We start from the raw sequence: 24,937 nt of genomic DNA on the forward strand, positions 1-24,937 counted from the left end.
GCCACGTCCCGCCCCTTCCGCTTTACGTCACGCCTACTTCCGGCCCGCCCCGGCGCCCCGCTGCAACCAGCGAGTCAGGGCCGAGCCCCTGTACCACAGAGCGGCCTCCAACGGACGCTAGAGCGGCGGCCGGGAGGGGCTATGGCGGCGGCCAGGGTGGGAGGACTGGGGGGAGACGGACGGGGGGCCCGGGGAGGGAAGGGGGGTGGTTACTGGGTAGAGGTGGGGCTGGGGGCGAGGGGAAGAGTCAGGGGGCGGTGGGAGAGTGAGGGAGGCTCTGAGGGAGCAGAGATGGGGGGGGGTTTGGAGGGCAGAAGGGTCAGGGATTAGAGGTGGGGGCTTGGGGGGCAGCAGGGTCTGGGGGATTTTAGATGGGGGGTTGGGGGCAGAGGGGTCGCGGTTATAGATGGGGCCTTGCGGGCAGCAGGCTCTGTGGGATTTTAGATGGGGGTTTGGGGGGTAGAAGGGTCTGGGAGTTGTAGAAGGGGGTTGGGGAGGCAGAAGAGTCTAGGGGATTTTAGATGGGGGGCTGGGGGGCATCAAGCTCTGGGGGATTTTAGATGGGGGGTTGGCAATCAGCAGGGGCTGGGAGGGCTGGAGGTGGGGGGCAGCAGGGTGGGGGGGGGCTATAGATGGCTGCTTGGAGGACAGAAGGATCTTGGGGGTGTTACAGATGGGAGGCATCAGGGTCTGGGTGTGGATTACAAGGGTGGTGTGGAGCGGAGGATCATGGCCATGAGGGGCTGGGGGGGAGGCATGTGTGTGCTGGGGGTCTCCCCATCCCTGCTGCGCTGGGGTAGCCAGGCATCATGGCCCCTGGATGTCTCTCTCCCAGCTCTGCTCCCTGCCCGGGCGGGCTCTCTGCTGCCACCTTCTGGGGCCAGTGAGGCAGCGGCGTGGCTACCGTGGGGACTCCCCGAAGGACTCCGGGAAGGACCTGCTGGAGATCCCTCTGCCCCCCTGGCAGGAGCGTCCCAACGAGCCCCTGGAGACCAAGAGAGCCAGGCTGCTGTACGAGAGCCGCAAAAGGGGGATGCTGGAGAACTGCATCCTGCTCAGGTGAGCTGCTGCTGCACCTGCCCCCCTCCTGCAGCACAGCCTTGGTGAGGAGCAGCTGGGGTTGTTGAGCCTGGAGAAAAAGAGGCTGAAGGGAGACCTCCTGGCACTCTGCAACTCCCTGCAAGGAGGCTGTGAGAATCAAGCTCTTCTCCCAAGCAACAAGTGGCAGGACAAGAGGAGACAGCCTCAGGAAGCCCCAGGGGAGGTTGAGGTTGGACATGAGAAGAAAATTCTTCACTGAAAAGGTTCTCAAACACTGGACCTTGCCCAGGGAGGTGGTTGAGTCCCCATCCCTGGAGGGGTTTAAAAGAGGCAGAGGTGTGGTGCTGAGGGCCATGGTTTAGCCCCAGCCTTGAGAGAGTTGGAGAATGGTTGGGCTCCAGCATCTTCAAGGTCTTCTTCAACCTCAACCATTCTGTGATTCTTAGCCACCCCAACAATTTGTCCCCTGCACACAGAGGTGGCTTTACAGGAGAGGTGACACCAGCCCTGGAGAGCTGAGGGAGAAGGACTGGGGTGGGGAGTGTGGCTCCTGTGTAGTTCAGCTTCCTAAAGGGGTCTCAAGTCTGAAGTGAAGAGGGAAGAGCCCCAGGTACTGCAGGGAAGAGTCTGGGGGAGTGGTGCACAGCCCTAATCTGAAACCTAAGGAGAGGTGGTGTGGAGAGGAGAGAAAGCTGAGCTCTTGGATCCAAGTCACCACAAGAGCTTTGCTGGTGTGAGTGCAGAGATCAGAGCTGCTGCTGGACAGGATGGGGCAGAGCCACAGGCAGCTGGAGGAGTGTGAGCTCCTAGCTAATGGCTGAGCTGAAATCCTTCCTGTCTAGTTCTGGGCTCCCCAGTTCAAGAGAGACTGTTGGAGAGAGGCCAGGGGAGGCTCTGAAGGTGCTGAGGGGCCTGGAGCAGCTCTGTGAGGAGCAAAGGCTGAGAGCCCTGGGGCTGTGGAGCCTGCAGAAGAGCAGCCCCAGAGGGCAGCTGAGCAATGCTCAGCAAGAGCTAAAGGAGCTGGGGGGGGCAAGAGGCTGGGGCCAGACTCTGCTGAGTGGTGCCCAGGGCCAGGCCAAGGGGCAGAGGGCACAAAGTGGCAGGCAGGAGGTTGCCTCTGAAGCTGAGGAGAAAGTTGTTTGGGGGGAGGGTGCTGGAGGCCTGGAGCAGGCTGCCCAGAGAGGTTGTGGAGTGTCCTTGTGTGGAGAGCTGGCAACCCCCCCTGGGCACTGTGCTGCTGGGCAAGCTGCTGGGGGTGCCCTGCTGGGGCAGGGGGCTGGCTGAGCTCCAGAGCTCCCTTCCAGCCCCCATGCTGGGATGCTGTGGGAGGGAGGGATGCAGCCCTTGGGATGCATGAAGAGAGCTGCTCTGGCTGATGGAGACCGCCTGGGGCTGGCCGCAGAGCGCTTTGGACCCAGCTCCTCTGTGTCTTCTGGCACTGTGCAGCAAGCTGGATGCCAGCCATGGTTAGAAGCCTGATGGCAGCCCAGCTCTTCCTCCAGTCACACTCCTCCTCTCTCCAGCCTCTTTGCAAAGGAGAACCTGGGCAAGATGAGTGAGCAGCAGCTGAACCTCTACGACCGCCTCATCAACGAGCCCAGCAACGATTGGGACATCTACTACTGGGCCACAGGTAGGCTCCAGCTGCCCACTGGGCCACCAGCCAAGGCTGTGCCAGGGCTCTGGGGGGCCCTGGGAGCTGGTTTAGGTTCAGTGAGGGTGCTGTTGGGTGCTCTGGGATGGGCCCCTCAAGTTAAGAAGGACATTGAGATGCTGGAAGGTGTCCAGAGAAGGGCAACGAGGCTGGGGAGGGGTCTGGGGCACAGCCCTGTGAGGAGAGGCTGAGGGAGCTGGGGTTGCTTAGCCTGCAGAAGAGGAGGCTCAGGGGAGACCTTCTTGCTCTCTGCAACTCCCTGAAGGGAGGTTGTAGCCAGCTGGGGGTTGGGCTCTTCCCCCAGGCAACCAGCACCAGGAGGCCACAGTCTCAAGCTGTGCCAGGGGAGGTTTAGGCTGGAGGTGAGGAGAAAGTTCTTCCCAGAAAGAGGAATTTGCCACTGGGATGTGCTGCCCAGGGAGGTGGTGGAGTCCCCATCCCTGGAGGTGCTCAGACAAGGCTTGGCTGTGGCCCTTGGAGCCATGGGTTAGCTATCAGGAGGTGCTGGGTGACAGCTTGGACTTGCTGATCCCTGAGGGCTTTTCCAGCCTGGCTGATTCTCTGATTCTGTGGGACAGAGCTGTTTCTGAGCTGCTTTTTCTTGCTGCTTTTACCCCAGAAGCCAAGCCCACCCCAGCTGTGTTTGAGAATGAGGTGATGGCCATGCTGAGGGACTTTGCCAAGAACAAGAAGAGGGAGCAGAGGCTGAGGCAGCCAGACCTGGAGTACCTCTTTGAGCCACCTCGCTGAGACGAGAGCCTCCTTCTTCCTCCCCATCCCCTGGAGCAGAGGAGAGAGACACAGGGCCCTGTGGAAATGCTGCTGCTGCTGGTCCTCTCTTCCTCCTCCTTCTCCTCCTCCTCTTCCTCCAGCAGCAGCTTTTGGACTCTCAGGATGTGCTGAATAAAGCCAGAGCTGCTAGCCCTGCTGCTCCTGCTGCCTCCTGGGCTCCGGGCTCTGATCCTCTGGTGGCCTTGGGAGCAGGTCCTGTGGGCTCACCCTGGCACCTGCCAGCTTCTCACTGTCACCAACTCCTCCCTGAGTCCTTGAAACCCCACACTTGGGGGTGCTGGCCCCACTCTTGGGGGTGCTGCAGGAGGTGGCAGAGGAGCCTCCTGCTCCCCGCAGCCCCCCAGCAGCAGGGGGAGTCCCCGTGTGGCTCTGGCCCCGCTGTGTCACTGAGCCTGTTGCCAGGAAACGCTGTCACCATCCCAACCCCTGCTCCTGTGGGGACATTCCAGAGCCAGCAGCACCCCTGGGCAGGCAGAGAGCTGCCCTGGGACGGCCCAGCCCATGGCCTGTCCCGTTGCCTGTCCCCGGGGGAAGCTGCGCTCCCTGCCCCCGGGGCTGGCCGCTGGCTTCCCCTCGCCCAAGCTGGAGACAGGAGGAAGCAGCGAACTCCTGAGCTTCTACACCACCAGCTACAGGGTGGCCCATGGTAGGGGGTGTCCCAAACCCCACCCTGAAAGGCTGGGGGGGGGGAGCTCACTCCCCGGGGCTGAGCCCCCTTCTTGCTGTCCCCAGGCCAGCCACGCTTCCGCCCCCGCCTCGGCCGCCACACCGGTGCCGGCTTTGTGCCCAACAACTACTCAGCCCTCTCCTACCTGCTCTGCCCACGCAGCACATCAGAGGGGTAGGGGCTCCTGCTGCCTCTGGGGACAGGGGCTGGGGTTTGGGGTCACTCTGAGGCAAGCCCCCCGCTCCTTCTGCCGCAGCTGCTGCCGGGACGTTGCCGCCTCCACCACCACCGAGCATTTCAGGCCCCTCTGGCTCCCTGACGGCCGAAGCTTCCTGCCCAGGCATGTCCAGCAGCCAGGGAGTGGCTACCTCCAGGAGTCTGCCCCTGCCTGGCTCTACACAGAGGGGGTTCTCCAGGGACCCCCAAAACCATCCAGGGAATGTGGCACTGAGAAACTCCACCCTGGTCCTGCCCGGCCAGGTATGGGGTTGGGGGTGCTGCTAGTCCTGGGGCCAGCTGCATCCCCAGCAGGGTTTGGGGGTCCTGGGGCCAGCTGCATCCCCAGCAGGCTTTGGGGGTCCTGGGGCCAGCTGCATCCCCAGCAGGCTTTGGGGGTCCTGGGGCCAGCTGCATCCCCAGCAGGGTTTGGTGGTCCTGGGGCCAGCTCCATCCCCAGTAGGGTTTGGGGGTCCTGGGGCCAGCTGCATCCCCAGCAGGGTTTGGGGGTCTTGGGGCCAGCTGCATCCCCAGCAGGGTTTGGGGGTCCTGGGGCCAGCTGCATCCCCAGCAGGGTTTGGGGGTCCTGGGGCCAGCTGCATCCCCAGCAGGGTTTGGTGGTCCTGGGGCCAGCTCCTTCCCCAGCAGGCTTTGGGGGTCATGGGACCAGCTCCATCCCCATCTGGGTTTGGGGGTGCTGGTGGTCCTGGGGCCAGCTCTGACACCAGGAGCTCCTGGGGCCTCTGGAGTGCCCTGCCAGGTAATGCCATGATTGGCTGTGGGGCTGGGTTGGGGGCCAGGGGGCAGTCCTGGGGGCTCCCCCTGCCCCATCTGCTCCCCACAGACATCCTTCAGAAGATGACCATTGGTGCCAAGCAGCAGTCAGGCTTCACCAGGGCCACCCCAAGGACCAAGGACAGCCTGGCAGCCCTGCCAGGCCAGCCTGTGAGCCACCACCCCCCCATGTCCCCTGGCCCCTAGAGCCTCCCCAGCCTCCCTGCAGCCCAAGGGACACTTTTCTACCCCCCCCCCAGCTCGGCGTGAGTGTCACCAGGATGGATTATGTGCCCTCTGTGCACAGCCATGTAAGTGAGACCCCCTGCCTCCCCCCAGGCAGGCAGGGCTGGGGGGGGTGGCACAGGGGACACCTGTGTGCCAGCCACCCAACATCCATCCCCTGCCAGGGCAGAGAGACTCTTGCAGCGCTGCCCCTGGGCTCCGAGAGAGGCAGCGGCTTCGCCAGGGAGGTGCCAAGGTCCCTGGGCACAGTGGTGAGCAGGACCCCACCCCCACCCCTTCTCCCCCCATGTGTCCCTCCTCCTCCTCCTCTTCCTCACACCCATTGTCTCCATGCAGGACTTGCCCAGGCTGGGCCACCAAGGGCTGCAGGCACCGGGAGTGACCCACAGCAGCTTCCTGGGACACCCTAGAGTTGGCAGAACGGTGGGTGGTGGCATGGCCAGCCCTGCCCCCTTCCCTCTCCTTGCCCCCTTCCCTCTCCTTGCCCCCATCCCTCTCCCTGCCCCCTTCCCTCTCCCTGCCCCCATCCCTCTCCCTGCCCCCTTCCCTCTCCCTGCCCCCATCCCTCTCCCTGCCCCCTTCTCTCTCCCTGCCCCCTTCCCTCTCCCTGCCCCCTTCCCTCTCCTTGCCCCCATCCCTCTCCCTGCCCCCATCCCTCTCCCTGCCCCCTTCCCTCTCCCTGCCCCCATCCCTCTCCCTGCCCCCATCCCTCTCCCTGTCCCCATCAGACCATGCACCCAACCTGCCTCCACCCTGCAGGAGCCATCAGGGTTCACTACCAACTACAGCCAGAACGTCACCCTTGGCCCAACCTGGTCCCCCCCAGCACCAGGTGAGTTTGAGGGGGGGGCACGGGGGGAGATGGGGGAGGGTCTCCCAGCTGCAGGCTGAGGAGCTCCAGCCTCACCACCTCGTTCCTCTCGGATTTTTCCAGCTCACTGCTGCCGGGATCCATCCTGGACAGCAAGACCCATGGGGGGCATCCAGCCCCAACGTCCCAGTGGCTTCAGCACCAACAACCACAGCACTGGGCTGGCAGACAGCGTTGGCCACCTCCTGGCGTGACCCCCCCACACCTCCCCCAGGGCCCAGCAGTAGCCCCCAGCATTTTGTGCCCCACTCTCGGTCCCTGGAAGCAGATGGAGTAATAACTCCCTCCCCCAAACCATCGCGTCGTTGTCAGCCCTGTCACCTCTAGCGACCTCGGGGGAGCTGTGCCTGCCCCACACTTTCATTTTGGGGGCTGCCTGCACCCCCAAAAGCTGGCAGGAGTAGCGGGTGGGGGGCACGGAGGAGGAGGAGGAGGAGGGGGTGTCAGCTGGCTGGCAGCCACTGGAGGGCTGTACGAGCCCAGCTTTCCAGAGCCGGCTTTGGGATGACACAGCTGATTTGCAGGGAAAATCCAGGCAGGGCTGGCTGGGGTGGGGAGGAGGAGGAGGAGGGAGGAGGAAGGAGAGCCCCCCCAGCGCCCCTCCCAAGGCCGGACCCAGCAGGGTGGGCAGCAATGGCACGGGGAGGGGTGGGCTGTGACTTGGGGGTCTCCAAGCGTGCCCAGCCGGGCCCCGAAGAGGGGTGGGGAGGGGGCAGGGGCTGGGCAGGGCGTGAGGAAGGCAGCGGCGGGGCAGAGGGCAGAGCGAGGGTGAGGCAGGGCACAGGGGGGCCGGGGGCAGGGCGCGGGCGGGGCACGGGTGGGGCACAGGCAGGGCACGTGCGTGGCACTGACGGGCAGGGCGTGGGACAAGCGGGGCACGGGCGTGGTCCGGAGGGCGTGGCCTCCCGATAGGCGTGGCCACCTCGCGGCTGCCCCACCCCCCCCGTCCGCCCTCCCCCCCTCCGCCGCCATTGGCCCTCGCCGGTCGCCATGGCAGCGGCGGCGGCGTGGTCCCGGCGCCCGGGGCCGGTGCCCTCCGCCAGCGGCCGGTGCCGGCGCCGGGGATGGGCAGCGGCGGCTCCTCGGGACGCGGGACGCGGCTGGCGTCGGCCGAAGGCCCCGAGGGCACCGAGCAGCGGCTGGAGGTGCGGAAGGGAAAGGTGCCCGAGGCTCTGTGGGCGCTGAGGGGGGTCCAGAAGCTGTACCTGAGCGGCGCGGGGCTGCGGGAGGTGCCGGCCGAGCTGGCCGAGCTGCGGCACCTCCGCACTCTGGCTCTGGACGGCAACGAGCTGATGGAGGTGCCCGACGCCCTGTGCCAGCTGCCTCGCCTGGCGCACCTCTACCTGGGGCGCAACGGCTTGCAGTGGCTGCCGGCCGCCTTCGCCCAGCTCCGGAGCCTGCGGTGCCTGTGGCTGGAGGGCAACTTCTTTGCCCACTTCCCCCGGGCCCTGCTGCGCCTCCCCGAGCTCCGCAGCCTGCAGCTGGGCGACAACCGCCTGGCTCGCCTGCCCGCCAGCCTGCCCGGCCTGGGCAGCCTCCGAGGGCTCTGGCTTTACGGCAACCGTTTCACCGAGTTCCCTCCTGCCCTGCTGCTCATGGGACAGCTCCGGGTGCTGGACCTGGACCGCAACCGCATCGCCGCCTTCCCCGACCTCAGCGCCCTCACCAACCTCTGCCTCCTCTCCTACGACCACAACCCTGTCCAGCAGCCTCCCGCGGTGGCAGATGCCACCCGGCTGGTGGGGGAAGGGGCGCAGGAGTTCATGGAGGAGAGGCAGCAACGCCTGCAGAGCCTTCAGAATCGAGAGGGAGAGGAGGAGGAGGAGGAGGAGGAGAGGGAGGAGCAGGAGGAAGGCGCCACTGAAGTCCCACCGGTGGTTCCCGAGGATGGCTGCCCGCTGCTGGAGGAGGAGGAGGAGGAGGAGGAGGAGGGTGACTTTGTGGCCCTGCCAGGCTCCCCTGGGGAAATGTGAGCTGCCAGGCTGTGACCAGACACCCTCGGGGGGGGAGGGCAGAGTCCCGAAGGCCAGCACCTCCCAGCTGGGGCTGGGGAAGAAGGAAGAAAACCAGCCTGCAGACCAGCAGCTGCCAGCTGGAGCAGCCAAGGGCTGCCTCCCGGCTCTGCAGGGCTGGTGGATCACTGCTGGGATCCACCAGGCCGCCTTAGAGCACCCCACAGAAGCACAGGGTGCCTTGGATGGGGCACACAGCCCTCTGCCACCACAGGTGACCCCACAGCCCCCATTCACCTGCTGGGCAGGTCCCAGCAAGGCTCCCCTGCCCACAAGCACAGCCACCTCCTGCCCATGTGCTGCAGCTGGCCCACCCCCACCCCCCGACCCCCCAAAGTGTGCTCCTGGCTCTGTGGGCAAGGCAGGACAAAGCAGCAGCATTTGGATTGGCTCCACGTGGACCCCAGCAGGCTGAAGAGCAGCAAGAGCCAAGAGCAAAGACACAGACCTCGACCTCCTCCCACTGCTGGCACTGGGCTGGTGGAGAGAAAAGCCTCCCCTGGGCTCCTCCCAGCCACCAGGTTTGGGAAGGAGCTGATGGAAGCTCCAGCTGGAAGAGGTTTTGCCTCTGTGTGGGAAGAGCAGCCCCAGCTCCAGCTCCCCCAACACGAGCATCACCAAAGCCAGGGCTGCCACCTCGTCCTTCTTCTTCTCCTCCCTGAGTACCCAGCTCATGCCAGGGAAAAGGGAACCAAAAAAAGAGGCACAGATCCCAGAAAAGCCAAAGTGAGAGGAAGGTGGTGGGCTCAGAGCTCCAGGGGAACCATGGCAGGGAAGGGAGCTGCTCAAAAGCGCAGCAGCACATCCTGCTGTGACGCCAGCAGCTCTCTCCCTCTGAGATAAGCCACTCAGATGTGGTGCTCCGGGCTGTGGTGGCCCTGGCAGAGCTGGAGAATGGTTGGGCTGAACGATCTGAAAGGGCTCTGCCCACCACAGAGTGTTTGCAATGTGCCCTGGGGGCCAAGAAGGCCAAGGGTGTCCTGGGGGGCATGAGGAAGAGTGTGGGCAGCAGGGCAAGGGAGGTTCTCCTCCTCCTCTAGTCTGCCACAGTCAGGCCACAGCTGAAGTCCTGGCTCCAGTTCTGGGCTCCCCAGTTCTAGAGAGCCTGGGAACTGCTGGAGGGAGTCCAGGGGAGGCTCTGAAGATGCTGAGGGGCCTGGAGCAGCTCTGTGAGGAGCAAAGGCTGAGAGCCCTGGGGCTGTGGAGCCTGCAGAAGAGCAGCCCCAGAGGGCAGCTGAGCAATGCTCAGCAAGAGCTAAAGGAGCTGGGGGGGGCAAGAGGCTGGGGCCAGACTCTGCTGAGTGGTGCCCAGGGCCAGGCCAAGGGGCAGAGGGCACAAAGTGGCAGGCAGGAGGTTGCCTCTGAAGCTGAGGAGAAAGTTGTTTGGGGTGAGGGTGCTGGAGGCCTGGAGCAGGCTGCCCAGAGAGGTTGTGGAGTGTCCTTGTGTGGAGAGCTGGCAACCCCCCCTGGGCACTGTGCTGCTGGGCAAGCTGCTGGGGGTGCCCTGCTGGGGCAGGGGGCTGGGGCTGGCTGAGCTCCAGAGCTCCCTTCCAAGCTCTCCCATGCTGGAGCTCTTCAGTTGGAGGACTCCTGTTCTCCTCCTGCTGTCTCTGAGCCATCCCAGCGGGGCGGGCTGGTGCCCACTGGAGGTTTCAGGCCATGCATCCGCTTCTAAGTGCCAGGGGCTTGGGTTTGGGGGCTGGGTGGCAGCCAGAACTCCTGCCACATCCTCTGCCACGCTGGTGGGGTGGCTGCTGCTGGGCTCTGTGCCCCTCTCTCTCTCTCTCCCTGCTCTGCAGCAGGAGCCGCAGCTATTTTGGACGTGATAGAACATCCTCATCCCTGGGGTGTGTGGTGCCAACCAGCAAAGAAGCTCCTGCCTCTCCAGCAGGAATGAAGCCCCATGCCCAAGTGGTGGATCTGGGGCTTGGCAGCAGCTTGGGTGGCTCTTCCCCTCGGCTTTGGTTGGGGATGGGCACAGGCTGTAGGTCCCTCCTGCCACCCTTCGCTGTTGCGGTTGGCAGCAGGCAGAGCGCCCTGGCACGGGGCACCCCCAAGCACACTGGTGGCACCTGGGGGTGCTGCCAGCCTTCAGGGGGTCAACACCATCAAGCTGGCAGGCACCCAGCTTGAGGTGAGTCATCCTTGCCTGCTTGCCACAGCCCACCTGGTGCCACCACACAGACCCCTGCCAGTCAGCGCAGGTGGCCCTGGGTGCCACCAGCCTGGCCCTGCAGAGCTCCGGAAGGGATGGGAAAGGGATGGATGGGGAGGGGAGGGGAATGGAGGGGAGGGGAATGGAGGGGAGGGAAGGGAGGGGGGTCCTTACCTCCCCCCCCAACCTTTCCCTGACCATTTCACCTTCTCTTTCACCCCCTGCTGGAGGAAGGAGCAGGGTGCGGGGTCCCAGAGCTGGCGCCGCGGCGGCGCCGACGAGCGGCACGGTGCCACCCAGCCCGGTGCCACCGGTGCCAGGAGACAGCCACCTCACCCTGGCTGGGGCTCGGGGTTGGGGTTTGTCAATCTCTTCCTGCTCTGCACAAGTATTTTTGGGGCTGTTGGCATCATCCATACGTCTGTCTCTCTATATATATCCCTGCCTCCTCTCCCATCCCTTGCATCCCGACGGTTGGTGGCCTCGCCGCAGCTGGGATCATGCTGCTATTTCCATCTGCTCCTCTTGGCCACCGGCACGAGGGAGAGGGAAGGAGGCAAGGGAAGAGGATGGGATGGGGGATGGATCAGCCAGCAGCACCCAAAAATGGGGTCAGATAAAGGGAGGGGGGCGGTGGAGAGGAGGGTACGTGTGTGTGTGTGTGGCGGGGGGCGTGCGGGTTTGAGAGGCGGAGAGGGATGAAGGAAAGGCAGCCTGGGGCTGTGGTGGCCATGCTTCCAGAATTCCCAGCTTTGGCTCAGCTGGGTGCAAAGCAGAGCTTGGCTTGGTGCAGGCACAGAATCAGAGGAGGGGGTTGGAAGGGATCTCTCAAGGTCATGCAGTCCAACCATCCCCCTGCATTCAGCAGGGCTATCACAGTATCACCGAATCACCAAGGCTGGGAGAGACCTCAAGGGGCAGGTTGCTCCTCAGGGGATTCAGCCAGGCTGACCCTGGATGTCTCCAGGGATGCAGCCTCCACCCCAGCCCTGGCAACCCCTCATTGTGAAGAACTTCCTCCTGATGCCCAGCCTCAGTCTCCCCTGCTCTGGTTTCAAACCGTTGCTCCTCCTCATCCTGTCCCCACAGCCCCTCCTGACCAGTCCCTCCCCAGCCTGCCTGCAGGTTCCCCTTCAGATATTGAAAGGCTGCTCGGAGGTCTCCCTGGAGCTGCACAGCCCCAGCTCTCCCAGCCTGTCCCCAGAGGGGAGGTGCTCCCAGCCCTCTGGTCATCCTCATGGCCTCCTCTGGACCCTCTCCAGCAGGTCCAGGTCCTTCTTGTGCTGGGGGCCCCCCCAGAGCTGGACAGAGCAGAGCAGAGGGGCAGGATCCCCTCTCTCCACCTCTGGCCACGCTGCTTTAGATGCAGCCCAGGCTGCCGTTGGCCTTCTGGCCTGCAAGTGCCCACTGCTGGCTCCTGCCCAGCTCCTCACCCACCTGCACCTCCAAGCTCTCTGCAGGGCTGCAATCCTATCACCCCCAGGCTGGGTTGTGCCAGCCCAGGCTCAGGACCTGGCCCTTTGCCTTCACAGAATCCCAGGGGCTGGAAGGCACCTTGGGAGATCATCCAATCCACCACCCCCCCTCCCAGAGCAGGGTCACCTAGAGCAGGTCACTCAGGAACTCATCCAGGTGGCTCTTGCATACCTCCAGAGAGGGAGGTATTGCCTTACAGAAGCTCAGAAGGCTCTCCTCAGCCCCACCACAAGCAGCAGCAGCAGCAGCCTGCTCCCCTGCCCCACAGAGCAGCTGGTCAAGGGGGGGCACAACCTTGTCACTTGCTGCCACCAACCACCTGGAGGCTGGTGGAAATGCTTCACCCCAGCAGCTGGATGGTGGCTCCAGGGGGGATGCCCCCCCAGGGGACCAGGATGGTGGCTCCAGGGGGGATGCCCCCCCAGGGGACCAGGATGGTGGCTCCAGGGGGGATGCCCTCCCAGGGGACCAGGATGGTGGCTCCAGGGGGGATGCCCTCCCAGGGGACCAGGATGGTGGCTCCAGGGGGGATGCCCTCCCAGGGGACCAGGATGATGGCTCCAGGGGGGATGCTCTGCCAGGGGACCAGGATGGTGGCTCCAGGGGGGATGCCCCCCCAGGGGACCAGGATGGTGGCTCCAGGGGGGATGCCCCCCCAGGGGACCAGGATGGTGGCTCCAGGGGGGATGCCCCCCCAGGGGACCAGGATGGTGGCTCCAGGGGGGGGTGCCCCCCCCAGGGGACCAGGATGGTGGCTCCAGGGGGGATGCCCCCCCAGGGGACCAGGATGGTGGCTCCAGGGGGGGATGCCCCCCCAGGGGACCAGGACTCCTTCCTCCCCCCGTGGCCACGGGTGGAATTTCCTTTATTAATGCAAGGCCAGTGCCTGGTGAATTATTGAAGAGGCACTGGAGCCTCTGCAGGGACAGCCTGCTGGCCCCTTGGCCCCTGTGCCTGGCCCCCTCCTTCCCACAGCCTGATCCCAGGGCCCCACAAGCCCCTCCCAGGCCAACCCCACCCTGTGATGGGCCCTGCCCCCCCCCCCACCTGTCCCCTTTGCTGCTCGTGGGGACACCCTGTGTGTGACCCCCACCTCGGGGTGACCCCTAGCAGAGGGATGGGGAGCCCCCAGCCTCAAAGCCCCTTGAGCAAGGCTGCTCCCCCTTGGTGCCCCCTTCTGCATGCAGCTCGGTCCTGGGGGGTCTGCTCGGTCCTGAGGGGCTTCTTGGTGCTGGGGGGGGACGTTTGGTACTGGGGGGGGGGAATCTTGGTACTGGGGGGGGGAGTGTTTGGTACTGGGGGGGGGAATCTTGGTACTGGGGGGCAGTGTTTGGTACTGGGGGGGGAATCTTGGTACTGGGGGGCAGTGTTTGGTACTGGGGGGGGAATCTTGGTACTGGGAGGCAGTGTTTGGTACTGGGGGGGGGAATCTTGGTACTGGGGGGCAGTGTTTGGTACTGGGGGGGGGAATCTTGGTACTGGGGGGCAGTGTTTGGTACTGGGGGGGGAATCTTGGTACTGGGGGGCAGTGTTTGGTACTGGGGGGTGGGAATCTTGGTACTGGGGGGCAGTGTTTGGTACTGGGGGGGGGAATCTTGGTACTGGGGGGCAGTGTTTGGTACTGGGGGGTGGGAATCTTGGTACTGGGGGGCAGTGTTTGGTACTGGGGGGGGGAATCTTGGTACTGGGGGGCAGTGTTTGGTACTGGGGGGGGAATCTTGGTACTGGGGGGCAGTGTTTGGTACTAGGGGGGGGAATCTTGGTACTGGGGGGATGCTCAGTGCTGGGGGGGGGGATGCTCAGTGCCGGGGGGAGGGATGCTCAGTGCTGGGGGGGGGGGATGCTCAGTGCTGGGGGGGATGCTCAGTGCTGGGGGGGGATACTCAGTGCTGGGGGGGATGCTCAGTGCTGGGGGGGAGGTGCTCAGTGCTGGGGGGGGGGATGCTCAGTGCTGGGGGGGATGCTCAGTGCCGGGGGGGGATGCTCAGTGCTGGGGGGGGGGGATGCTCAGTGCTGGGGGGGGGATGCTCAGTGCTGGGGGGGGATGCTCAGTGGGGGGGGGGATGCTCAGTGCTGGGGGGGGGGATGCTCAGTGCTGGGGGGGGGGATGCTCAGTGCTGGGGGGGATGCTCAGTGCCGGGGGGGATGCTCAGTGCCGGGGGGGATGCTCAGTGCTGGGGGGGGGATGCTCAGTGCTGGGGAGGGGGATGCTCAGTGCTGGGGGGGGGATGCTCAGTGCCGGGGGGGGGGATGCTCAGTGCTGGGGGGGGATGCTCAGTGCTGGGGGGGGGGATGCTCAGTGCCGCGGGGGGAGGTGCTCAGTGCTGGGGGGGGGGATGCTCAGTGCTGGGGGGGGGATGCTCAGTGCTGGGGGGGGGGATGCTCAGTGCCGGGGGGGGGGATGCTCAGTGTTTGGGGGGATGCTCAGTGCTGGGGGGGGATGCTCAGTGCTGGGGGGGGGATGCTCAGTGCTGGGGGGGGGGATGCTCAGTGCTGGGGGGGGGATGCTCAGTGCCGGGGGGGGATGCTCAGTGCTGGGGGGGGGGATGCTCAGTGCTGGGGGGGGGGATGCTCAGTGCCGGGGGGGGGATGCTCAGTGCTGGGGGGGGATGCTCAGTGCTGGGTGGGGGGATGCTCAGTGCTGGGGGGGATGCTCAGTGCTGGGGGGATGCTCAGTGCTGGGGGAGGAGGTGCTCAGTGCTGGGGGGGGGATGCTCAGTGCTGGGGGGGGGATGCTCAGTGCCGGGGGGGGAGGTGCTCAGTGCTGGGGGGGGATGCTCAGTGCTGGGGGGGGGATGCTCAGTGCTGGGGGAGGAGGTGCTCAGTGCTGGGGGGGGGGATGCTCAGTGCTGGGGGGGGGATGCTCAGTGCCGGGGGGGGAGGTGCTCAGTGCTGGGGGGGATGCTCAGTGCCGGGGGGGATGCTCAGTGCTGGGGGGGGGATGCTCAGTGCCGGGGGGGGATGCTCAGTGCTGGGGGGGGGGATGCTCAGTGCCGGGGGGGGGGGATGCTCAGTGCTGGGGGGGATGCTCAGTGCAGGGGGGGGATGCTCAGTGCCGGGGGGGGGATGCTCAGTGCTGGGGGGGGGATGCTCAGTGCCGGGGGGGGGATGCTCAGTGCTGGGGGGGGATGCTCAGTGCCGGGGGGGATGCTCAGTGCTGGGGGGGGATGCTCAGTGCCGGGGGGGGATGCTCAGTGCTGGGTGGGGGGATGCTCAGTGCTGGGGGGGGGGATGCTCAGTGCCGGGGGGGGAGGTGCTCAGTGCTGGGGGGAGGTGCTCAGTGCTGGGTGGGGGGATGCTCAATGCTGGGGGGGGATGCTCAGTGCTGGGGGGAGATGCTCAGTGCTGGGGGGGGGGGATGCTCAGTGCTGGGGGGGGGGATGCTCAGTGCTGGGGGAGAGGTGCTCAGTGCTGGGGGGGATGCTCAGTGCTGGGGGGATGCTCAGTGCTGAGGGGGGGGGATGCTCAGTGCTGGGGGGGGGATGCTCAGTGCCGGGGGGGGATGCTCAGTGCCGGGGGGGGATGCTCAGTGCCGGGGGGGGATGCTCAGTGCTGGGGGGGGATGCTCAGTGCCGGGGGGGGGGATGCTCAGTGCTGGGGGGGGATGCTCAGTGCTGGGGGGGGATGCTCAGTGCCGGGGGGAGGGATGCTCAGTGCTGGGGGGGATGCTCAGTGCTGGGGGGGGGGAGGTGCTCAGTGCTGGGTGGGGGGATGCTCAGTGCTGGGGGGGGGATGCTCAGTGCTGGGGGGGGATGCTCAGTGCTGGGGGGGGGATGCTCAGTGCCGGGGGGGATGCTCAGTGCTGGGGGGGGGGATGCTCAGTGCTGGGGGGGGGATGCTCAGTGCCGGGGGGAGGGATGCTCAGTGCTGGGGGGGATGCTCAGTGCAGGGGGGGGATGCTCAGTGCAGGGGGGGGATGCTCAGTGCTGGGGGGGGGGGGGATGCTCAGTGCTGGGGGGGGATGCTCAGTGCTGGGGGGGGGGAGGTGCTCAGTGCTGGGTGGGGGGATGCTCAGTGCTGGGGGGGGGATGCTCAGTGCTGGGGGGGGATGCTCAGTGCTGGGTGGGGGGATGCTCAGTGCCGGGGGGGATGCTCAGTGCTGGGGGGGGGGATGCTCAGTGCTGGGGGGGGGATGCTCAGTGCTGGGGGGGGATGCTCAGTGCTGGGTGGGGGGATGCTCAGTGCCGGGGGGGGGATGCTCAGTGCTGGGGGGGGGGGGGGCAATGCTCCGTGCTGGAGGAGCTCCTCAGTGCTGAAGGCAACATCCAATGCCCGGAGGTCGCTCAGCCAGCTGCAGGTGACCCTACAGCCCCCCTCCCACCCCCTCCCCGCAGCCCACCCCCTCCCACACGTTCTTGTGCCCCCTCCCCCCGCCCAGAGACGAGGCAGACTGGCAGTTCCTGACTGTCCCTTTATTACCAAGAGCAGGGGCTGCCTCCAGAAAGAAAACCAAACCAAACCAAACCCCCGAGGGGCTGCCCACCACTCCCCCCCCCCCCCCAAACAAAAAAGAAGACCTCCCCCCCCTCCCCCACCCCCCCCAAACCCACCACCTCCCCCTCCAAACCCAACCCAAACCCAAGTGGCCACTGCCACCCTCCTCTTCGCATCGAAGCCCCCTCCCCCAGCCAGGAGGTGACATCCCCCTTTGCTCCGGGCTCCCTGGGCGGGGGGGGGAGGGGGGAGCTTTATTTTGCCGTTTGCTTCCCCCCTCCCCCCACGTTGCTGTTTGATTGATTGATCGATCGATCGATTGCTTTACTTTAAACCACTTTTAATCGTGGGGGGGGGGGGGGGGGGGGAGGCTCGTTGTTTATCTCCTGTTATTTTACACACCAGTTGGATGTCGTTTCGCTTCGGGGGGGGGGGGGGGGGGGTTGGGGGGGGGGTATTTTGTCCTCGGGGGGTGGGAGTGGGGGGGGTTCGTTTGGTTTGTGGTTTGACTTGTCACATGGAGAAGAGAGAGACCTGAACAAGATCACTGCTAAGAGCTCTAAGAGTTAAAAAAACAGAGAACAGAAAGGAACACACAACTCCCACCCCCCCCTCCCCCCCACCCCCACCCCTTTAAACCTCCCCCCCTCCTCTTTTCCCCCCCTCAGGGAACACCCCTCACCCTTCCCCCCCCTCCCAGTACCCTGATTTCGGGGTGGGAAGGTAGGGAGGGGGTAAGGGGGGGGGGGGGGGGGAGGGGGGCGTCCCGTGGCTCCAGCCCCTTCCCCCAGACATGGAAATCTCTTCTTTGATGGTGAAAAAACAAACCCAAAGAGAGAGGATTTGACAACACCCCCCCCCCCCCCCCCCCCCCCCCCCCCCCCCCAAAAAAAAGCCCCACGACTGGCCCCTAGAAGCATTATTACTGTGGTAGCAGAGTTATGACTTCTCTCCAGATTGTCCAAAGAGCGGCTAGAGGAGGACCACGGGGGAGGGGGGAGCTACAGGACCACTCCCCCACCCCCCTCCTTGCCGCCTTGCCCCCCCCCCCCACTTAGCCCTAGGGTGGCAGGGGATGTCCCCTTCCCCCTCCTCCAAAGGGCCCAGCAGCCAAGCAGCCCGGGCTGGAGGGGGGAGGGGGAGGAGGGTATTTATTTGGGGGGGCTCTGGTGGCAAATCCTCCTCCACGCAGGGGAGAAACTCCCTGGAGCAAAGCCTCCCCCACCCCCCTGGGCTCCCTTTTCCCCCCCTTTTCCCCCCCACCCCCCCAAAGGGAAGGGGGGAAGGGGGGGGGAGCACTGGGGGCGGGGGCCGTGGTGCGGCACAGGGATGGTGGTGGCAGAGGGAGGGCTCCTGCCTGCACGCAGTGTCCGTGTGTCCCCCCCCTGCTCCTCCCCACCCCCTCCCAGGGGACAACCCGTGGCTTTGGTGGCACCTGGGGGCACCCAGTGGGGGTGGGGGGTTTGGTGTCCTCCCCCACGGGTGCAGGGAGGGGGGCAGGGGGCGGTGGGTGCCAGGGAGGGAGTAGGAAGACTGAGGCTGGGGGCCCCCCGGCCGGGCGGGATGGCTCTGTGCCCACCCGGTGGGCTCGCTCTGGGCGTCCCTGTGCCCCTGGCTGGCCATGCCCTGCCTGAGATGGCTGTGGAGGAGGTGGCAGCATCCCCCTCCCTCTCCCCCAGATGGGCTTGGCCAACCTCCCTCCAGCCAGAGGCTGGGGGGCTGCTGGTGTCCCCCCACCCTGGCCAGCTTGGAAGGGGCTCTGCTCGCCGGGCACCGAGCGTCACCTGCTGGGCACAGGGCTGTGCCACGCCGCCCTCGGCGCTGATGTGGCCCTGGCGGGAGCCACAGCCACCGCGGGGAGCCACCAGCAGCGAGGAGGAGCCACAGGGGTGACCCCCATCTGTCACCCCCCACCCCCCCTCCCCGGAGCTGCCCTAAAGCCGCTTTGAGGAGCCCTTGTGCCGGCAGCCTTTGCCCCAGGGGGTGGGCAGGGGTCCAGCATCCCCCCGGGGATGCCATCACCGTGGAGAACGCTGCTGGCACCACTCCTGCCAGGCTGGGTGGCCCCAGGGCGTGCCAAGGTGGGGGCAGTGGCACTTGCTCCAGCCTTTAGCCCCCAGGGCCCCAGGGGCGGCCCCGGGGCTCCTGCGGCTCCCGCAGCCAGCCGGCTGGAAGAAGATGCTCTAGGGCTCAGCATCCTCTGCAGGGGGGACCACCCCTTGCCCAGGGGGAGGGGGAGAGTGGGAAGAGCTGGAATGGGGAGGGAGGGGGGAGGTTCCCCACATGGGCTGTGAGCTCCCCAGCCAGGATGGGATGGGTGATCCCCCTCCTGCTCCCACCGAGGAGGAGGTAAAGCCCCAAGCCCGGCTGGAGGCAGCAGCCTGCTTTGGCTAACGAACTGTGTCATGGCTTCCAATCCCAAAACCCCGAGCCTGGCCCGGGAAAAGGGGCTGCCCTCCCCTCCCCGGGTGCCCCCCACCCCTGTGCCAGCCCAGTGTGGCCGAGGGGTGCTTAGGGTGGGCAGTGGGGATGGGGCAGGGGGCATGGAGAGGAGCTCCGTGCCCCCCGGGTTGGGCAACGCTGATGGCTCGGAGAGGTTCGATTGAGCTGAACAGGGAGGGGGGAAGGTGAGGGGGGAGCCCTCTGGTACCCACAGCCTGGCCCTCCCTGAAATGGGGGTGGTGAGGCCAGGGAGGGGCAAAGGGGCTCCCAGGGATTGGGGCTGGAAGCACTTGGAGAAGTCCTGCCTGGTGGTGGGGATGGAGGGTGGGGGTGGGATGGGGGGGTGTATGTGCATCACTTCTGACACCCTTCTGAGCCAGGGAGAGGTGGAAGTGGGGAGTCAGGGGGGCTCCATCCCCCTCCTACCCCAGGGTCCCCACCAGCCAGGCCAGTGTCCCTCTGATCCCTCGTCTCCTCAACGGGAGCCCCATGGAGGGGTGAAAGAAGGGGATAGGAAAGGGGTTCCCCCCCTGTCCCCACAGTCCTGGGGGGCTCAAGCCTTCAGCTGGTGCCACTGTGCCACTGCCTGCCGGGGCCGGGCGATCATGTCCTTCCAGTGCTTCACCTCCCCAGGGCCACTCTTCCAGGACAAGTAGATCTGTGGGGACAAGCAGCTCTTGGACCCACAGCTTCATTCCCAGCCCCTCCAGCCCCATCCTGCTGCTTGGTGATGCCAAAGAAGCCTCAGACCCACAGCTTCATTCCCAGCCCCTCCAGCCCCATCCTGCTGCTTGGTGATGCCAAAGAAGCCTCAGACCCACAGCTTCATTCCCAGCCCCATCCTGCTGCTTGGTGATGCCAAAGAAGCCCTGGACCCACAGCTTCATTCCCAGCCCCTCCAGCCCCATCCTGCTGCTTGGTGATGCCAAAGAAGCCTCAGATCCACAGCTTCATTCCCAGCCCCATCCTGCTGCTTAGTGATGCCAAAGAAGCCCTGGACCCACAGCTTCATTCCCAGCCCCTCCAGCCCCATCCTGCTGCTTGGTGATGCCAAAGAAGCCCTGGACCCACAGCTTCATTCCCAGCCACTCCAGCCCCATCCTGCTGCTTGGTGATGCCAAAGAAGCCCTGGACCCAGAGCTTCTCTCCTACCCCTTCCAGGCCCATCCTGCTGCTTGGTGATGCCAAAGAAGCCTCAGACCCACAGCTTCATTCCCAGCCCCATCCTGCTGCTTGGTGATGCCAAAGAAGCCCTGGACCCACAGCTTCATTCCCAGCCCCTCCAGCCCCATCCTGCTGCTTGGTGATGCCAAAGAAGCCCTGGACCCACAGCTTCATTCCCAGCCACTCCAGCCCCATCCTGCTGCTTGGTGATGCCAAAGAAGCCCTGGACCCACAGCTTCATTCCCAGCCCCATCCTGCTGCTTGGTGATGCCAAAGAAGCCCTGGACCCAGAGCTTCTCTCCTGCCCCTTCCAGCCCCATCCCAAATGCAATCCAAAGCCAGTGACAAGCTGCTGGCCACGGCGTGGTGGACAACCTCCTCCCCTCCAGCTCCACCCCTTCCCTCCCGGTAGGGCTAATGGGAAGTGGAGGCACCCCAGGCACCATCCCTCTGCCCCTCCATCCCAGCTGCTGCCTGGCCCTGGGCTGTGCCCCATGCCACTGCTGATGTCCCCTCTGGGCTGTGACCGTGCTGAGGACACCAGCAGCTCAGCTCCTCTCCAGCAGCCCCTGGTGCAGAGCCCTCCCCTGGGTTTCTCCCAGTCTGGGTGTTTGGCTGCTGGAGCTTGGGGATCATCAGCTTGCTGTGGTGAGCAGCAGCCACGGTGAGGACAGAGCTCCTTTGTCATCGTTAGCCTAAGGAGCTGGGAGCTGGAGGGATCTGACCTACATTGAATCCTCCAACCCCAGCACGGTGGTGTTGGAAGGGAGCTCTGGAGCTCAGCCAGCCCCAGCCCCCTGCCCCAGCAGGGCACCCCCAGCAGCTTGCCCAGCAGCACAGTGCCCAGGGGGGGTTGCCAGCTCTCCACACAAGGACACTCCACAACCTCTCTGGGCAGCCTGCTCCAGGCCTCCAGCACCCTCACCCCAAACAACTTTCTCCTCAGCTTCAGAGGCAACCTCCTGCCTGCCACTTTGTGCCCTCTGCCCCTTGGCCTGGCCCTGGGCACCACTCAGCAGAGCCTGGCCCCAGCCTCTTGCCCCCAACAGCTCCTTTAGCTCTTGCTGAGCATTGCTCAGCTGCCCTCTGGGGCTGCTCTTCTGCAGGCTCCACAGCCCCAGGGCTCTCAGCCTTTGCTCCTCACAGAGCTGCTCCAGGCCCCTCAGCATCTTCAGAGCCTCCCCTGGACTCTCTCCAGCAGTTCCCAGGCTCTCTTGAGCTGGGGAGCCCAGAACTGGAGCCAGGACTGCAGCTGTGGCTTGACTGTGGCAGAGTAGAGCGAGGGGAGAACCTCCCTTGCCCAGCTGGCCACACTCTTTTTCATGCCCCCAGGACACCATTTGCCTTCTTGGCCCCCAGGGCACAGCTGGGAGCCACCACATCATCCCCTGCTTGTGCCAAGTGAGCCCTTGCCACCCCCCAGCCCATTCAGGGAGAAGCCAACACGCAGGAGGGATCTCTACCACCCTCTCTCTTCAGCTTGGCACTGGCTCCATAGTCCCCATGGAGGCAGGTTGGAGGCTGTCCCCTAGCTGCCAGCCCTCAGCAGGAGCTGCTGCAGGGCTCCCAGCACCTTGGTCCCCCTGGGGGCAGGGGGGAGGCTGCCCCCCGGCCGCGGGGTCCTAGCGCCGGCCCCCACCTTGCCGATGACGTCGTTGCGGCTCAGCCGGTCCTTGTCCATGACGGTGATGACGATGGTGGTCTCCCGCAGCCTCTCCGTGGGGATGTCGAAGGCGAAGGACTCGTTGAAGACAGGGTTCAGGCAGCGCTTCATCACCACTGTCTTCTTCTTCTCCACCCTCTTGTCCTTGTACATCAGCCACACCTTCACGTAGGGGTCTGGGGGAGGCGGGGAAAGGGGAGGGGAAAGGAAGCGGTCTCAGCCCCGGCCACAGGGGCGCCGGCCACAGGGACGGTGCCCAGCCTGGCAGGAGCTGGAGCTGGTACCTGACGTGCCCCCGATGTCCATGGCTTTGAGGTTCCTTGCTTTGATGATGTTCACCACGATGGAGTTGGCAGAAGGGTTGTAGCACAGTGACAGCAGCAGCTCCCCACGGCTCCCCTGTGGAACCCACAGAGCCTCTCAGGGGGGCATCCAGGACCACCTGCTGCTCACCACAGCACCCTGCCCGACCTCAGGTGGGCATCCAGGACCACCTGCTGCTCACCACAGCACCCTGCCCGACCTCAGGTGGGCATCCAGGACCACCTGCTGCTCACCACAGCACCCTGCCCGACCTCAGGTGGGCATCCAGGACCACCTGCTGCTCACCACAGCACCCAGCCCGACCTCAGGTGGGCATCCAGGACCACCTGCTGCTCACCACAGCACCCTGCCCGACCTCAGGTGGGCATCCAGGACCACCTGCTGCTCACCACAGCACCCAGCCCGACCTCAGGTGGGCATCCAGGACCACCTGCTGCTCACCACAGCACCCAGCCCGACCTCAGGTGGGCATCCAGGACCACCTGCTGCTCACCACAGCACCCAGCCTGACCTCAGATGGGCATCCAGGACCACCTGCTGCTCACCACAGCACCCAGCCCGACCTCAGGTGGGCATCCATAACCACCTGCTCCATAACCACAGCACCCAGCCCAAGACCTAATTTGGGGCACAATGCTCTCATGTCCCATCACAGCACCCAGCCTGACCTCAAGTGGGCATCCAGGACCACCTGCTCCATAACCACAGCACCCAGCCCAAGCCCTGATAAGGAACCCAAAGCCTGCCCTGTCCTGCCCCAGGAGCAGGATGCTGGGCTGAGACACCTCAGAGCTGCCCCAGGGGTGGACTTTGGGGTGGCACAGAAAAGGAGGGCAGGAGGAAAGGAGGCCACCCCCGGTGGGACCTTTCCTGCTCTTGCTGGAGGCAGGAGAAAAAAAGCTTTCATTGTAGGTCTGCCTGAGCCCCCTTTCCTTTGCCCCCAGACTGTCCACTGTGGACCTGCTTAGGGAGAAAGAAACCTCCCTGCTGGGGGGCTGAGCCTTCTGCCACAGCACCAGTTGAGGTAGCAAGGTGGTGGTGGAGATCCCCGGGGGCCGCAGGGGCGGGAGGTGGCCTCCCCTCCGGGGCTGGTGCCGGGGGAGGGTGGAAGGAGGAGCAGGGCCTTACACTGCCATCGCTGCAGGGCTTCAGGTCCTTCCAGAAGGTCTGCATCTGGGTGAGGTCGATCTTGTTGAGGGGGATGGAGACCTCCCCGATGGGGTCGTTGCGGCTGAAGCGGTCATAGTCCAGCACCTGGAGGTACAGCACCCTCTGCACCACCTTCTCGTAGGGGAACCCTGTGCCACAGAGGGAGAGGGTGAGGAGTGGCCCTGGCCGTGCTGGTGCCGCCCTGCCTGGCCTCTGCTGGCATCAAACAGTGGGGGAGTGGGGGGAGGGGAGGCGTGACAGAAGGGCAACCAAGCTGGGGAAGGGTCTAGAGCAAAAGCCTGGGTGGGGAGGAGCAGCTGAGGGAGCTGGGGGTGTTGAGGCTGGAGAGAAGGAGGCTGAGGGGAGAGCTTCTGGCTCTCTGCAGCTCCCTGCAAGGAGGCTGCAGTCAGGTGGGGGTTGGGCTCTTGTGCCAAGGAACAAGTGCCAGGACAAGAGGCAACGGCCTCAGGTTGCCCCAGGGGAGGTTTAGGTTGGCCATGAGGAACAATTTCCTGCCCCTGTGGCTGCCCAGGGCAGCGGTGGGGTCCCCATCCCTGGAGGGCTTGAACAGCTGTGCAGATGAGGCGCTGGGGGCCACGCTTTGGTGGTGCCCTGGCAGTGCTGGGTTAAGGCTTGGATTCTGTGATCTGAAAGGTCCCTTCCAGCCCAAACCCTCCTGCGACCCCAGGGCTCCAGGATCCAGCCCCGCGGGCAGGGCGGGAGGCGCCGCAGCCTCTCCGAGCCCGAGCCCAGCCCGGGGGCCCTACCTTCGAAGAGGAAGGTCTCATTCCAGTGTGGGTTGAGGTTCTTCCTCTTCACCTTGGTCTCCAGCTTGTGCTTCTTGTCTGGGAGCAGGTAGATCTTGACGAAGGGGTCGCTGGTGCCGCTGAAGTCCTTGGCCGGCAGCTCCTGCGCCTTCATGATCTTGACGGTCAAGGTGGACTCCTGGAAGTTGTAGCCCACGCTGAACTGGATGCGCCCCAGGTTCTCCCTGCTGATGCCTTCGTGCCCCTCGTCGTCCTCAGAGCCCGGGGAGAGCTGCGGGGGGAGAGGGGCGGTGAGGCCGGCGGGGGGCGCCGCGCACCCCTGCCCCCCAAGCCTGCCCCTCCATATCGGCAGCCAGCCGCGGCTCATGGCGGCTCCAAACCCTCCGCCCCCCTGAGCTGTCGGAGGGCATCAGGCTGCCTCCCCCTGCTCCCCGCCACCGCCATCGACTCAGATGACTCCTGGCTCCCTGCCACTCGTCCTGGGGACAGGGAGCGCCAATTAACCAAATTCCTCCTGACAGCCCTGTCCCTGCCGGCTGCGGCTGGGGCTGGCTGCGTCACCTCGGCTGAGCCGGCCCCGGAGCCCGCCGCTGATGGGCACTTGGCAGAGCAAGCTGGGACGTGCCAGGGTGCTTGAGACGCAGGGCGGGCACAGGGAATCGCGGCATGGCGAGGGGGGCTTGGGAAGGGAGCTCTGGAGCTCACCCAGCCCAAGCCTGGGGTGGCCCTGCTCCCGTTCATGATCTCCTCTCAAACTCCCCTTCGCTGACTAGGGGGGAGGGGGGCTGGAGGGCCAAGCTCCCGGCTGCACAGGGAGCAAATCAGAGCCTTAGAACGGTGGGGATGGAGGGGGAGCTCTGGAGCTCAGCCAGCCCCAGCCCCCTGCCCCAGCAGGGCACCCCCAGCAGCTTGCCCAGCAGCACAGTGCCCAGGGGGGGTTGCCAGCTCTCCACACAAGGACACTCCACAACCTCTCTGGGCAGCCTGCTCCAGGCCTCCAGCACCCTCCCCCCAAACAACTTTCTCCTCAGCTTCAGAGGCAACCTCCTGCCTGCCACTTTGTGCCCTCTGCCCCTTGGCCTGGCCCTGG

General features: G+C 65.5%; 4 protein-coding genes across 9 annotated transcripts in view; 3 read left to right on the forward strand and 1 right to left on the reverse strand.

Moving 5' to 3' along the window:
* Nucleotides 1-49: 49 nt before the first annotated feature.
* Nucleotides 50-3,627, forward strand: SDHAF2 (succinate dehydrogenase complex assembly factor 2). Its single transcript, XM_054171953.1, has 4 exons — nt 50-156; nt 836-1,059; nt 2,565-2,674; nt 3,315-3,627. The coding sequence occupies exons 1-4, from the start codon at nt 142-144 to the stop codon at nt 3,443-3,445; spliced, it is 480 nt and encodes a 159-aa protein (XP_054027928.1). The 5' UTR covers nt 50-141; the 3' UTR covers nt 3,446-3,627.
* Nucleotides 3,628-3,988: 361 nt separating this feature from the next.
* On the forward strand, nt 3,989-6,455 carry PPP1R32 (protein phosphatase 1 regulatory subunit 32). The gene is made up of 9 exons (XM_054171692.1): nt 3,989-4,133; nt 4,220-4,328; nt 4,411-4,634; nt 5,215-5,315; nt 5,405-5,455; nt 5,555-5,641; nt 5,727-5,813; nt 6,150-6,222; nt 6,325-6,455. Exons 1-9 carry the CDS (start codon nt 3,989-3,991, stop codon nt 6,453-6,455), a joined length of 1,008 nt encoding a protein of 335 aa, XP_054027667.1.
* Nucleotides 6,456-7,325: 870 nt separating this feature from the next.
* Nucleotides 7,326-8,234, forward strand: LRRC10B (leucine rich repeat containing 10B). Its single transcript, XM_009899989.2, has one exon. It carries the CDS (start codon nt 7,326-7,328, stop codon nt 8,232-8,234), a length of 909 nt encoding a protein of 302 aa, XP_009898291.2.
* Nucleotides 8,235-19,123: 10,889 nt separating this feature from the next.
* The window catches only part of SYT7 (synaptotagmin 7), a 43,835-nt gene continuing 38,021 nt past the window's right edge, over nt 19,124-24,937 (reverse strand). For all 6 annotated transcript variants that reach the window (XM_054171928.1, XM_054171927.1, XM_054171926.1 and 3 more), the window contains 5 exons: nt 23,848-24,118; nt 23,060-23,229; nt 21,892-22,006; nt 21,584-21,783; nt 19,124-19,438 (listed from right to left, as the gene is read on the reverse strand). In XM_054171928.1, the coding sequence (XP_054027903.1) occupies nt 19,334-19,438; nt 21,584-21,783; nt 21,892-22,006; nt 23,060-23,229; nt 23,848-24,118 (861 nt within the window). In that variant the 3' untranslated portion in view covers nt 19,124-19,333. The remainder of the gene's footprint in view (nt 19,439-21,583; nt 21,784-21,891; nt 22,007-23,059; nt 23,230-23,847; nt 24,119-24,937) is intronic.

The sequence above is a fragment of the Dryobates pubescens genome, chromosome 22 (genome assembly GCF_014839835.1).
Source record: "Dryobates pubescens isolate bDryPub1 chromosome 22, bDryPub1.pri, whole genome shotgun sequence".
Taxonomy (NCBI): Eukaryota; Metazoa; Chordata; class Aves; order Piciformes; family Picidae; genus Dryobates; species Dryobates pubescens.

Coding starts and splice junctions, on each gene's coding strand:
- SDHAF2 (XM_054171953.1), top strand. Junction 1,060..2,564: donor GAGAACTGCATCCTGCTCAG/GTGAGCTGCTGC, acceptor TCCTCTCTCCAG/CCTCTTTGCAAAGGAGAACC. Junction 2,675..3,314: donor CATCTACTACTGGGCCACAG/GTAGGCTCCAGC, acceptor CTTTTACCCCAG/AAGCCAAGCCCACCCCAGCT.
- PPP1R32 (XM_054171692.1), top strand. CDS start 3,989: ATGGCCTGTCCCGTTGCCTGTCCCCGGGGGAAGCTGCGCTCCCTGCCC. Junction 4,329..4,410: donor CCACGCAGCACATCAGAGGG/GTAGGGGCTCCT, acceptor CTTCTGCCGCAG/CTGCTGCCGGGACGTTGCCG. Junction 5,814..6,149: donor ACCCTAGAGTTGGCAGAACG/GTGGGTGGTGGC, acceptor TCCACCCTGCAG/GAGCCATCAGGGTTCACTAC.
- LRRC10B (XM_009899989.2), top strand. CDS start 7,326: ATGGGCAGCGGCGGCTCCTCGGGACGCGGGACGCGGCTGGCGTCGGCC.